The following is a 14,796-nucleotide window of genomic DNA, read 5'->3' on the forward strand; positions in this document are numbered from 1 at the left end:
AACACTTCATAATCAACAAGTGTGGAAAGAAAGAGACTATCGCTATCGATAGAATAAAGCCTGCTTTCTACGAAGCACAACTTGACAAAGAACATACTATTTCACTGAACCAACCCCGTCCAGCAACCACCACTACAGCAGACAGGGAAGAAAAACTGAGTATCAAACCTACTTGTTTAACGCGCTCAGGCAGAGCCGTAAAAAAACCCAAACGCTATGTACATTTCGCCGAATAAAAAAAAATCTAAACAAACAATTACTGATGTACTATACGATTATACTCACCCGATTTTTCCCAACAAAATCCATGATTTTTTTCCCTTTTTTTACAGTGTACATAATTAACCATATTTTTTTCCCACAATTATTCGTTTTGTCACATTTTTTTTCATAGAAAAAAATTTGTTACAATAATAAACGAGTAAACTCTATTTAATTATTCATTTGTTGTACACACACACACTCAAAAAAAATAAGCAGTTCATTTTTTTTGGGGGTCAGTAACAGTCTGCACATTATTATCATTGTTAGCAAACCAAGCTTTTAAATGACGGTATTCTCATTACTTTTGTTTGTCATGCTATGCCACATCACCGCTATTTTCACGCAATAACACACTGTATATTGTTAACGTACATGTCATACGCATCTCCACATTGTTAATTGGTTATTATTGTAAATAATTTTTTTTTGGTATAAAATTTTTATTATTGTTATTGTAACCAGTGTTACCTCCGGACACTCTGGGGGGAGCTATGTGGAGATAGACCTGACAACCTTATTTTGTAAATAGTTTTCAATGTTATTTCTATTTGTTTTGTCAATTTTTCACTGTATGTACATTTATCATTAAATGACTGTACGTGTTGTTTTAGTCAACGACCTTGAACACTTTTTCCGTTGTAATTCTAACATAGCGTGACACACATTTTCGGTTGTTCACAAATACACTATTACGCACATACCCATTGTTCTATTCTCGCTCGTTACCAAGTCAATTGCGTTCTAAACTGGATATTATCCTCATTTCAGACTGCAGTGTCATTCCCATTATATCCTACATCAAAGAAACTTATTGGCGTCATATTTACCTCTGTGGAATTATTACGCATTTATAATTGTGGATTTTTGAGACCAAAACTCAACAGAACACGCAACGACTAGCCGATTTAAGTAACGTCCCTAATTTGTTATTGCATTTGTAACATTTAACTTGTAAATATTAATATTACTATTGATTGCTATTAACTTTGTTGATACTTTTGCGTTTATATATTGTTTGGTCCACCACAATTATTTGGTGAGCCTCGATTATTTTTTTTATAGACATTTACTATATATATCTACATAATTTTTTATTATTATTGATTAGCACGACACCATTTCTTGTTTTTTGTCATTATGAACTCTCCGGGTAAACTTATTGATATTGATAGTTCACCGACCAACCTTCTAAACTCTCCACAACCAGAGGATAATGTTTTAAACTCAATCAACGCTATCTCAGAACTAAGATTACCAACGTACGGTGTTAATAATCCCAGGATCTGGTTTGCACAGGTTGAGGCATTATTTTTGTCGAGAGGTATACGCTCGCAAGCGACAAAATATGCATACATCGTTGGAGCATTACCCATAGAAGTGGCAGCAGAAGTCGGAGACCTGATAGATAACGTACCAGAAGCGGACCCATATGACAAAATAAAAGCCGCAGTAATCCACCGTACTTCGCAGTCTGATGAAAAACGCTTACAGCAACTACTCACCGCATGCGAGTTAGGGGACAAAAGACCTTCACAGTTGCTTAGACACATGAGACAACTAGCAGGCTCATACAAGTTAGATGAAGCATTACTTAAGCAGATGTGGTCACAAAGGTTACCTTATAGCGTCAGACAAATTCTCAGCGTATCAGGAGCCTCTGTCAGTCTTGATGATTTAGCAGACATGGCCGATAAGATAATAGAAATATATCCCGATAGTCGGGGAATTAACGCTGTACAACCCGCTAGTAGAGATGCTATGAACCCTACTCTTGACATGCAGCAACAAATGGCACACTTAACACGGCAGCTAGCATCACTGCAGGCGACTATCTCCACCATCCATTCTCGACGCCCCAGATCTAGGTCCAGAAGGAGATCAGTATCCAGACATCGTCTTAGGTCACCTAAGCGGGCAGCCGGAATTTGTTGGTATCATTCGAATTATGGTGAGAAAGCACGTCGTTGCACAAAACCGTGCAACTTCACGGCAAGCAAGCCAGACCATCAGGGAAACGAAGTGGCCAGACAGTAATAGCGGCAGCTGTTACTGGCCAACATGTCAGCCGCCTCTTCCACATCAGGGATCGTATTTCTGGCTCAGACTTTTTAGTCGATACGGGAGCAGAAATCAGCATCATCCCACTCCATCTCTCACGCAGACAACATACGACAAGCACTAAATTGTCCTTGGTAGCGGCTAACGAATCAGTTATCAAAACTTATGGAGAACAATCTCTTATATTAGATCTCGGGCTCCGTAGAAGATTCACATGGGTATTCATAGTTGCTCAAGTCAAACGACCCATCCTCGGGGCCGATTTTCTTAGTGCGTACAACCTGTTAGTTGATATGACCAACAAGAGATTAATCGACGTAAACACACGTTTACAGGTAAATGGTACACTCTCCAACGACAACGAGATCCATGGTGTTCGAATAATGAAACCTGTGAACAACAACTTCAACGACATTCTAACAGAATACCAGTGCATTACGAAATCAGATTACCAAAAGGAAGGTAACCCACAGCTGGTACAACACCATATTACTACCACCGGACCACCTATTAGCGCCAGGGCGAGGAGATTACCACCAAGCAAGTTGCAAGTAGCTAAAAGAGAATTCGAACATATGATGCAACTTGGTATTATCAGACCATCCAACAGCCCCTGGGCCTCGCCGTTACACATGGTACCAAAGAAGGACCAAGATTGGCGTCCGTGTGGTGACTATCGACGATTAAACAATCAAACCATCCCGGATAGGTATCCTATTCCACATATACATGACTTCGCGTTAAATTTACATGGTAAATGCATCTTCTCGAAGCTCGACCTAGTGCGAGCATATCACCAAATTCCAATGGCACCGGAAGACATTGAGAAAACAGCCATAATAACACCTTTTGGTTTGTTTGAGTTTCTAAAGATGCCATTCGGATTAAAAAACGCTGCGCAGACATTCCAACGCTTCATGGATAACGTAACAAGAGGCCTTGATTTCGTGTTTGCATACATCGACGATGTTCTCATTGCAAGCTCATCTTTAGAAGAGCATATCCAACATGTCCAGACCCTTTTTGATCGTTTTAAAAACATGGCGTCGTCATCAATCCTTCGAAATGCATATTCGCAGTCCCAGCCTTAGAGTTTTTAGGACATTACATTGACTCTCAAGGCATCAAACCACTCCCAGAAAAGGTTGAAGCTATTACCAATTATCCCGAACCAACCTCGGTGAAGTCATTACGACGCTTCCTCGGTATGTGTAATTTTTACCGCCGTTTCTTACGACATTGTGCTGAAGTATTACAGCCATTAACCGATCTGTTGAAAGCCGACAAAAAAGGTACGAAGAGAGAGAAGAATCAAACATTCAACCTATCTCTTGATGCCAAAACAGCGTTTGAAAAAGCAAAGTCGATGATAGCTAATGCCACCATGCTACAATATCTAAATACTGACCCCACAACCCACTTAATTCTGTGTACCGATGCATCTCAAAAAGCCGTCGGGGCAGTATTACAACAACAGGTAAACAATATGACTACCCCCATAGCGTTTTTCTCCAAAAGATTGTCACCAGCCCTGGAACGCTATAGTACCTTTGGACGGGAGTTACTTGCTATCTACTTAGCCGTTAAACACTTTAACTTTTTACTACAAGGACGAACTTTTACCATCATGACCGATCACAAACCTTTATGTTACTCATTCCACACATCGTACGACCGACATTCACCTCGCGAAGCACGACAACTGGATTACATCTCCCAGTTTACGACAGATATCCAATTTGTCAAAGGACACACCAACGTCGTAGCTGACGCATTGTCACGTAAGGACGTAAATACCCTGTTACGTAAACAAGACATCGATCTAGAAACCATCGCAAAACTACAAGTAGACGATGCAGATTTGAAGGCCTGCCAGGAGAAGTCTAACTTGAACCTTAAACCAGTACCCATCCCTTTCTCAAATACATCTATCATTTGCGATGTTTCAACGGGTAACAATCGCCCTTTTGTACCTCTAGCATGTCGTCGACAGGTATTTCATCAACTGCATGACCTTTCTCACCCAGGAATCAGAGCCACAATCAAATTGGTTACTGAGCGTTTTGTGTGGCCAAAAATCAATTCAGATATAAAACGATGGACGCGAAGCTGCCTACAATGTCAACGCAGCAAGATTCAGAAGCACACGATCAGTCCAGTTGGCAAGTATCCCCTGCCGGAAAAACGTTTTCAGCATATCCACTTAGACATAGTTGGTCCATTGCCACCATCTAATTCATTCACTCATATTCTCACTGCGGTGGACAGGTTCACAAGATGGGCCATAGCATGCCCTATTGCTGATACTTCTGCAGAAACAGCCGGCGTATTCCTTGACCGTTGGATAGCAAATTACGGAGTACCTTCCATCGTCACTACCGACCGTGGTCCCCAGTTTCAGTCTATCTTATTTCAGGAATTCACAAGACTTCTGGGCGTGAACCACATCAAAACAACAGCCTACCACCCAGCAGCTAACGGCTTGGTCGAAAGATTTCACCGCCAATTGAAAAGCTCGCTGATGGCACAAGATGATACGACAAAATGGAGTGACGCATTACCACTTGTACTCCTGGGTATCCGTTCAACTATAAAGGAAGATATAGGTTGTACAGCCACTGAGCTAGTTTACGGTACAACCCTTACATTACCAGGTCAACTAGTGGACCCAAACACTTTAACACCAACGGACCCAAGTCGTTTTGCTAGCCAACTGCTGCAAACCATGCAACGAATCAAAGCCATACCGCCTCGTGAACATAACAATCGAATACAACTCAACAGAAATCTAGAAACATGCAAGTTTGTCTTTGTTCGAGTTGATGCTGTTAAAAAGCCATTGAAACAACCTTATGAAGGACCATATCAAGTAATTAAAAGAACGACCAAACACTTCATAATCAACAAGTGTGGAAAGAAAGAGACTATCGCTATCGATAGAATAAAGCCTGCTTTCTACGAAGCACAACTTGACAAAGAACATACTATTTCACTGAACCAACCCCGTCCAGCAACCACCACTACAGCAGACAGGGAAGAAAAACTGAGTATCAAACCTACTTGTTTAACGCGCTCAGGCAGAGCCGTAAAAAAACCCAAACGCTATGTACATTTCGCCGAATAAAAAAAAATCTAAACAAACAATTACTGATGTACTATACGATTATACTCACCCGATTTTTCCCAACAAAATCCATGATTTTTTTCCCTTTTTTTACAGTGTACATAATTAACCATATTTTTTTTCCCACAATTATTCGTTTTGTCACATTTTTTTTCATAGAAAAAAATTTGTTACAATAATAAACGAGTAAACTCTATTTAATTATTCATTTGTTGTACACACACACACTCAAAAAAAAATAAGCAGTTCATTTTTTTTTGGGGGTCAGTAACAGTCTGCACATTATTATCATTGTTAGCAAACCAAGCTTTTAAATGACGGTATTCTCATTACTTTTGTTTGTCATGCTATGCCACATCACCGCTATTTTCACGCAATAACACACTGTATATTGTTAACGTACATGTCATACGCATCTCCACATTGTTAATTGGTTATTATTGTAAATAATTTTTTTTTGGTATAAAATTTTTATTATTGTTATTGTAACCAGTGTTACCTCCGGACACTCTGGGGGGAGCTATGTGGAGATAGACCTGACAACCTTATTTTGTAAATAGTTTTCAATGTTATTTCTATTTGTTTTGTCAATTTTTCACTGTATGTACATTTATCATTAAATGACTGTACGTGTTGTTTTAGTCAACGACCTTGAACACTTTTTCCGTTGTAATTCTAACATAGCGTGACACACATTTTCGGTTGTTCACAAATACACTATTACGCACATACCCATTGTTCTATTCTCGCTCGTTACCAAGTCAATTGCGTTCTAAACTGGATATTATCCTCATTTCAGACTGCAGTGTCATTCCCATTATATCCTACATCAAAGAAACTTATTGGCGTCATATTTACCTCTGTGGAATTATTACGCATTTATAATTGTGGATTTTTGAGACCAAAACTCAACAGAACACGCAACGACTAGCCGATTTAAGTAACGTCCCTAATTTGTTATTGCATTTGTAACATTTAACTTGTAAATATTAATATTACTATTGATTGCTATTAACTTTGTTGATACTTTTGCGTTTATATATTGTTTGGTCCACCACACTGTCCATTGTGAACCGTGCTTCCCCTCAGATGTCGGGGTCTTCATAATTCAGTCAACCACTATAAGGAAAAGAGAGGGCGAGAGTAATCAGCCTTGTCTGACTCCGGTCCTTACTTGGAATGCATCTGTCAGCTGTCATCCATGAACCAATTTGCACTGTAGTCCGTCGTATGAGTGCCGGATAGTGTTAACAATTTTCTCGAACTCCATAGTGTCGAATAATTTTCCATAATATTCTCCTGCCCACGCTGTCAAAAGCTTTATCATACTCCTCCTCCCAAATCTCCTTGAACAGAAGGTAAAACATGGTTGTAGTTACTTCAATGTCTGACTTCAGTGCTGCAGCTGGTATATCGTCAGGTCCTGCTGCTTTCCCACTCCTGATTTGTCTGATGGACATCCTGATTTCTTCGATCGTTGATGGAGTAACATCAATAGGAATATCTGTATATGTTGCTTCAATGACCGGTGGATTCAATGGAGCTGGTCTATTCAACAGTTCCTCGAGGTATTTTACCCATCTGTTCCTCTGTTCTCGAGTCTCCATGATTAGCTTGCCCTCTTGCCCCCGACCGATCTCTCTGGTTTTCTATATTTCGTTGCGTCACATTTCCTTTTCTTGTAGCTCTTTCTGCTGTAGTTGCTAGTTCCTCCACGTATTTCTGCTTGTCGGCTTTACTGCTCTTTTTCATGTGCTTGTTTGCTTCTGTGTACTCAGCCTTTGCCTTGAATATCTCTGCTCGTGTTCAGCTGTTGTTAGTTGCTGTCTTCGTGTTCTTCGTTTCTTGAATCTTGTCCAGGGTTTCGATAGAGATCGATTCCTTATGATGATGATGCTTCTATTGGCCTAGAACCTCTTGACACTTTCAAGTTATTGCTACTTCGATACCTTTCAAGTTGTCCTCCATAGTGGTTCCTCCGTTCAGTAGATGTTGTAATGCTTGAAATCTGTTGCTGAAAGCCTTCTTGAATTCGTTGAGTTTGTCAGTATCTCATAGGAAGGCATTAAATTATTTGTTTTAGTTTGAGAACTTCTCTTTTTCCTAATCAAACAGAAAAATGATAGTCGTCCGATTACTATCAAAATTCTGTGCACATTTTGTTTATAATGCCAATGGATCTATCAGATATACGTCATCACCTCGTTTTACGTAATGATAATAATAATGAAATAATGATGGTAATAATAGTAAATGTTGTATCTCGTCATTGAAGTTTAGTATTGGTCTACAATACTTGGAGAGTTACGTACCCAAATGTGGTCAGTTCGTTTCGTGGACGATAACGGCACTTCACAAACAACATCCGACAGCTAACGCATAGATAGGGAAACCTGATATTTAAGGTAGGAGAAGTATCTCAAAACAAATAGACAACTCCGTGAATGTATAGTTACAATAATATGAACTTCAAGCACATAGAAATTTAGCTAACTGGAAGTAATAACAACCAATCATTAAAAGCTACAGCTCATGCGTAAAATTGAATTAGAAAAGATTTCCGCATTGTTAACAAAATCTGAGTATTGTGATCGCCCTGAAAATTGCCTGTTACCCATCGTAGAGGAGCATAGGCCACCTACCCGGATTCTCCATTGAACTCTGACCCAGACAATCCTATTTCGTTGTCTCCCATTACTATTCATTGTTTTGATGTCTGTCTCCAATTCTCTGCGCAGTGTGTTCTTCGACCTTCCACTTTTCCCTTTGCCTACAGGGTCCCAAGCTAGGGCTTGCCTCGCATTGCAGTTTGGTGATTTCCACAATGTGTGTCCCACCCACCCCCAGCGTCTTTTCCTTATATCTTCTTCAGTTGGAAGCTGGTATGTCTTCTCCTGCTGTAGGTTGTCGCTGTGGTGTCAGGCCAACGGACATTGAATATCTTGCGTAGAAAACTGTTTATAAATACTTGTATATTTTTGTCGATGATTGTAGTTGTTCTCCACGTTTCAGCTCCATACAGTAGAACTGTCTCGACGTTCGTATTGAAGATTCTGACTTCGATATTGGTTGACAGTTGTTTTGAGTTCCATATGTTCTTCAATTGTAGGAATGCTGCCCTTGCTTTGCCAATGCGTGCCCGCACACATGCATCAGATCCCCTTGTTTATCGACGATTCTGTCCAGGTACGTGAGAGATTCTACATCTTCCAGAGCTTCTCCATAAAGTGAGATTGGGTTGGTGTTCTGTGTGGGATTTCAGGATCTTTCTTTATCTCTTGTGTATGTTGAGGCCTACTGCTGCAGAGGCTTCTGATACACTGTGTGTTTTCACCCGCAGTTGTGTATACTTAAGTCATTGATTTATAGACTTCGCACCGTAGATTTTCCGACATTGTTCATTACAATCTCCGTGACTGATTGAAGACCATTCCCACGATAATATGTAACTTCTGCAGACTCCAAACACCTAATATTCAAACAAAGAATTCTTTCTTTTAATAGCTCTGATGGAGTCTCTTTCGTCACAGAATATTTAGCATTTCTATATTGCAGTAGAAATGTATCTACTCCCTCTCCAGTTCATTAAATGTTGAAGCAGCAATAAAATCAATAGCAGTCTCAATGTCGCGACAAAATATTCCGCTTGACCATTAGAAAAAGAGTGTCTGGGAGCAGTAAACAGATGTGTACACCCCATACCATTCAACCAAGCAGTGACTGCATCCACAACAAAACGAGGACCATTACCAGTCACTAACACCATGGGAACCCGTTCTCGACTAAACACCTTTTTAATCCTGGACTGTGAAGTCAGAATTTGGTGAAGTTGTGGAAAAGCCTCAGACCACTTCGAAAAAGAATCAATGACCACAAGTGCATAGTATTTGCCAAGAAACGAACCACAATAGTCCACATGAATTCTCTGCCAGACCTCAGACGATACTGGCCATGGAGTCCACTTTGAAGGCTGATTTTTCAACTTATGACATTTCCCACAATTGTTTGTTGTACAAAATATATCTGCATTTATCTCTGGCCACCGACATGTGAGCCTTACCGAGGACCTCATTTTCTCAATACTCAAATGTCCACTATGAAAATCTTCAAGGACAAATTTACACAATAGAGGAGGAATAGCAGCACGATCATTTAAAGACGAAATACCATCAGGAGTAGTGGATAACTCATCTCACTTTAAAAATAGACAGGAAATCTACGTTTCAGATTAGCATCCCAACCTTTTCGTATAGCACTGAGTATACATCCAAAGTACATACGAGTTTCTCTCATGAGATCTGGACGTTTCACCGGTAAAGGTTGCACTAACAAACAGTCTGAAGCTTTAACAGGTCTATCTTGTAATGATTTCCGAGAAATGTAGTCAACGTTTCGAATTTGTTTGGCATTCCTGTGCTGGACCGTAAAGTCATAGGCGCTCAAAACAATACTCCATCGTTTAACCGTAGCAGCTAAGGATTTTTCAGGATGATGAATGAACTTTAAAGCTTCGTGATCAGTAATAATAGTGAATTTCTTTCTGAGTAAATATTTATGAAATCTTTTAACAGTCCAAAACACAGCTAATGCTGCTCGCTATGTTTATGAATAACCTTATTCAGTAGCAGTAAGTTTGCGTAAAACATAGATAACTGGTCTACCTTCCTGCTTCAAGACTGCGCCAATACCCACAGGTGATGCATCAGTAATAAGCATAGAATGTACGCTAGGGAGTAAGTTCGAAGAACAGCATCACTTTGAAGAAACTTTAGTAGACTTCGTAGGCATGACTCTTGTTCCTCACCCCATTTGAATGAATTGGATGTCAAAATATTAAATAAACAATTGGCACGACAAGAAAAATTAGGAATAAAACGGGAATAGTATTAAAGAGCACTCACTAGTGAACGCAATTCTGTAAGATTTTTTGGAGACAGTGCATTTGTCAGTCGAGCTAGTCGTTTCATATGTGGTCTTAAATCATTACCATCAGCTAGGTATCCAAGACATTAGAAACTAGATAAACAAAATGAACACTCATTTGGATCCACCATAATATTCTTTTTGGTTAAAGGACTCAATAAAGCAATAAGTCTCTGGTCATGAACTACCTTATCAGAACCATAAACAATGGGATCATCTGGATCCCTCCTTATGGTCAGTTACTCCATATTTTGCGCATTTATGTTCATTGAAAGGGCAGAAACGAGAGAAATGCCGTGCCCCACAGTTCCAATAACTAGTGTAAGGTTTTGTACAGTGACGCGAATTTGAGTCATGTACACTATACATTCGATTCGAGCGAGGAAAATTTCGCGAAGTTCTTTACTCAAATTTATATTCCATTATACCGAATAAGTTGAAGCGTGGTAAAGTTTAGTAGTTTACATTCAGAAAGCAAAATGTTTTGTATAATCATTATCTATCTCTTTATCTCATGCTTACGTGAAATAAAGCGCACTGTTTATTCTAGTTATAAATGCTTTGTTTCTCGAAACTGTCGAATCTAAGTACATCTGTCCGTAGTATGGTGAGTATCCTGAATCCAAGCGTTAACTACCACAATGTATTGAAATATCATGACGCTTCCGACATATTAAAACAGAACCTAAATATCCAACTATTTTTTCTATAGAGTAAAACAAGCAAACATCAGTAATATGGATTTGTATTTCACCAATATAATTTTTCGCAGTCATAACGATTAACATTCTGTTGTTTTTGATTAGAAATCGAACGAGTTCTAATGTCGCTTGTAACTCCGAATTTAAGAAGTGTGGGAAACACAATGTAAGTCTACATCTGTGTTTGGTTATTTTTTTCCTGACGTTGATGATGATAAGTATGATAAAACTGTCCTCATCAATTTATTATTGTAAATCATACTTTTTACAATTCTAATGGCAAAAATCTTAAACACAATATACCTGGCTGATCGATTCTTGACAATCATGCAATATTCTTAAATCATATGCTTCTGCACAGGAATTAGTTGCTAATTATATCCGACACTCGGTTATAGTTGACATTTTATAGCACGTTATTGAGGCTAGCAAACGTAATTTAAAATTTATTTCATATAACCGCTTATCGGTCAGCGTCGCATCAGTGACTAGTCGTGATGATCGGTTATAGTAAACATCTTGTACTTTATGACATAAAATAAATAAACCGCGATAGGCGTTAGATATTAGAAAATCAGCTATTGAAATGTTTTAGATTTGTCTCTTGTTAGTTATCATCCATTAACATTTATCAGTTTAAAACAAGAGCTAAATTGTAGGACCAAAGTGATGATCAATTCACGTATATAACTTGGTCCTTCAGGTAATCTATGTTATCTGTAAGAATGATAAACTTATAACGTATTAAAACAAAACACCATGATGTATAGTTGGTTCTCTGATAGTACATGAATTATTTCGATAAGTTACGTGTTTTTTGGCAATGAAATTCGTAACGACAAACCAGGATCTTGTTCATCTAGTTAGTTACCTTTGAACAAATGATGTTATATGTTTTTGCAAGTCTGATGTATAATCACGTGTCTGGAATTTTTTGATGAAACCCTTATACCAATGAATGTTAACCACAACATAAATAGTCAGACACTAATCAGTCACATATAATTCAACTCTTTAGTGTTTTTAGGATGTACCACTAGCGAAATTGAGAAAATAACGAAATGTACGATTTACTTCATTTAGCACTTGTTACTTTCGTCAGTTAACATGTTTGTCTCATCTGCTTCCTTCAAATCTGTTTTCGGAATTTCGTCGATGGCTGGATTTAAAGTGAATAAAGATATCGGATAGACCTGCTAAAATGTACTTGGGTTTTTGGAAGGATTTCTTGGGTGTTATTGATTTAGTTTAATGTTTCATTTTACTTTAAAGGGATTTTATTAACGCAACATAGAATGTAAGTTTTGAACTCAGATAATATGATCAAGCTGGACATTATGTTTCAGCCATGGTTACTCTACGATTTAAATATTGTTTATTATCTTGAAGGCTAGCGGTTACGTCGAATTTCCGTGTTGTTTGGCTAGTGTGTGGCAAAATTACGAAACAAACCATACATAATGATGTTTACTGACATGCTTGTTGTGTTTTATAGTTTCTTTGTGTCAAATCATGCAATAAAAATGACATAAAGGTGTCTGAATAATGCGAACAGTGTTCCGTTAGAGTAAACTATCGCGTTAAGTTCTAAATTTCGGGTTGTTTGAAATTATCGTCGGGGATTTCATCAGTGAACGAAACATTGACACAGCAACCAGAAGAACAATAGTTAATGATGGTGTGTGCCAGATTCCATGACAAGTTTATTTTTATTATGAAATAGTTGATTGGTCGTGTGTGTAACCCTAGGAATATCAAAGTTCCTACCCATAGGATCGAAGTTAACAACCATGTGAATGAGGGACGCGTAAAATCCTTGACAAGATTGTCTACAATTATTGTACTGTTATTGCCTATATGTATGAAACGCAGTACGAACGTCAATTTGTTTACGATATCTACCGAGTTTGCGTACAGTCAAAGAAGTATGCTTCCCAAAACGAATTTGGAAAGTTATTCATATGAAAATACGATAAGCTGTGTATGACAGCTGAGTCGAAATTATAATGGCAAACATTATGAAAAGGAGAATAAAGAACACAAAGTATGGAAACTTACAATAAACAGATATCCAACGACTACGGCAGAATCGAAATCAACTTTTACAAATGTTAATTGGATGGAATTACAATAGAAAACAAATTGAATGTTATAAGTATGTTTACATGTTTAGAAATCCCAGACATTCACCTGGATATCCTCTAGGATTATTGTTGGTTCCAAACCCTGGTAAACGAGAACGGATAGGTGTTGGGTTAGCAATCTTACGACGTAAGAAAAATTCCTTAAAAGCACGTTAACCAGAACAAATTATCTTATCCACCCTAACTGTACACTGGGAATTGAAAAGTCTTCATATAGAAGAGTCATGACTCCACATAGTGCAACCAAGTGTGTCCCAAAACAATGATATCTCCCACTCTTTACACAGGTGAATTCACTTATTTACGAGATGCACCAGCGTGACGTACGGACATTCATAGGTAACGCTGGCACGACTCAGAAAAGGAAAAACAAGAAAACAGCAGTCAATAACGGTCGAACAAACGCAGCGAACCCCCATCCCACTGTCGATGCCCAAAATTGATAAATTGTGTAAATGCATTGTGGAAATCTAACCTCAAAGGCTTATGCAAGTGTTCATCAATTATTGTCAATGAACGCGTTAAGACTTTGCAGTTAGACACTGAATCCGATATTACTTTGATTCCTTGCAAAACTTAGCACGAACTTGGTCGGTCAAGCATTCATCCTACTATCGATTGCATAAATAATCCATCGGGCATCCCAATCTCAATTTCTAGAATGTACAATGTGTTGAGTCGACTTTCCGAGAACTGCAACGGAGCCTCCAGAGGCCCTGAAGGAGACGAAGAGTTCTAGCCAATCAGAGCATGATGGAGCTTTCTAGAATATCAACATGGTGTGCTACTATTAGTCAGTAGCATAATATGTCTTTTAGCGGATTGACCAAAATATGATGTTGATTTAACAAGTGTTAACATCTATGAATATCCGTGTTTTTCTGTACAAAAATGAACCTTTGGAGTAAAGTGTTTTTCGCTTATTTCGCGCTTTTTCTCTCGAGTTCAGGTCGCTGCGTAGTTCTAGCTCGCGGGTTACCAGAATAGCTTAGGAACCGAATAAAGCGTTCAAATTAACAAGAATCATGGAAGCCGTGATGCAGAAATTGTGCCTGTTTCAGCAAAACAAGGGTTTTGCTGAATCACAAGTATCTCATATTGATTCAATCATTAATGCCATTCATGAATTTAATTTTTACGGTGCAGCAGATGTAACTTTTGATTCTTGGTTTAGGAAATATGAAGATTTGTTCTAAATTGATCTCTGCAGAGTTGATGACGCCTCAAAATTTCAGTATACTTCTAAAAATACTTGGGACGACGGAACATGAACGCTATAGTAACTTCATTCTTCCAAAGAACTCATGAGACTAGAGTTTTGATGAAACAGTTAAAACCCTTTCTCAAATCTTTGGAGAACAGTCATCTCTACTTAATATACTTTACCAGTGCTTGAAAATAACGAAAGAACCAGGAGATAACTGAATGAAACCTGCAGGAATTGTGAACCGAGAGTGTGAGAGGTTCAAGTTGTCTTCCATGACTGAAGACCAGTTGAAATGCCTAGTATTTGTCTGTAGCCTACGTTCACTCGAAGATGCTGACATCCGAACAAGATTCCTAAGCAAGCTCGAACACTGCC

The 14,796-nt window shown here is 38.5% G+C and overlaps 1 protein-coding gene across 1 annotated transcript in view; it reads left to right on the forward strand.

Moving 5' to 3' along the window:
- Positions 1 to 14,796, forward strand: part of TY3BI_8 (Transposon Ty3-I Gag-Pol polyprotein) — a 30,929-nt gene that overhangs the window by 4,352 nt on the left and 11,781 nt on the right. The window contains exons 2-3 of the mRNA XM_051208624.1: positions 4,316 to 6,386; positions 11,176 to 11,236. Coding sequence (XP_051070858.1) covers positions 4,316 to 5,446 — 1,131 coding nt within the window. The 3' untranslated portion in view covers positions 5,447 to 6,386; positions 11,176 to 11,236. The remainder of the gene's footprint in view (positions 1 to 4,315; positions 6,387 to 11,175; positions 11,237 to 14,796) is intronic.

The sequence above is a fragment of the Schistosoma haematobium genome, chromosome ZW (genome assembly GCF_000699445.3).
Source record: "Schistosoma haematobium chromosome ZW, whole genome shotgun sequence".
Lineage (NCBI taxonomy): Eukaryota > Metazoa > Platyhelminthes > Trematoda > Strigeidida > Schistosomatidae > Schistosoma > Schistosoma haematobium.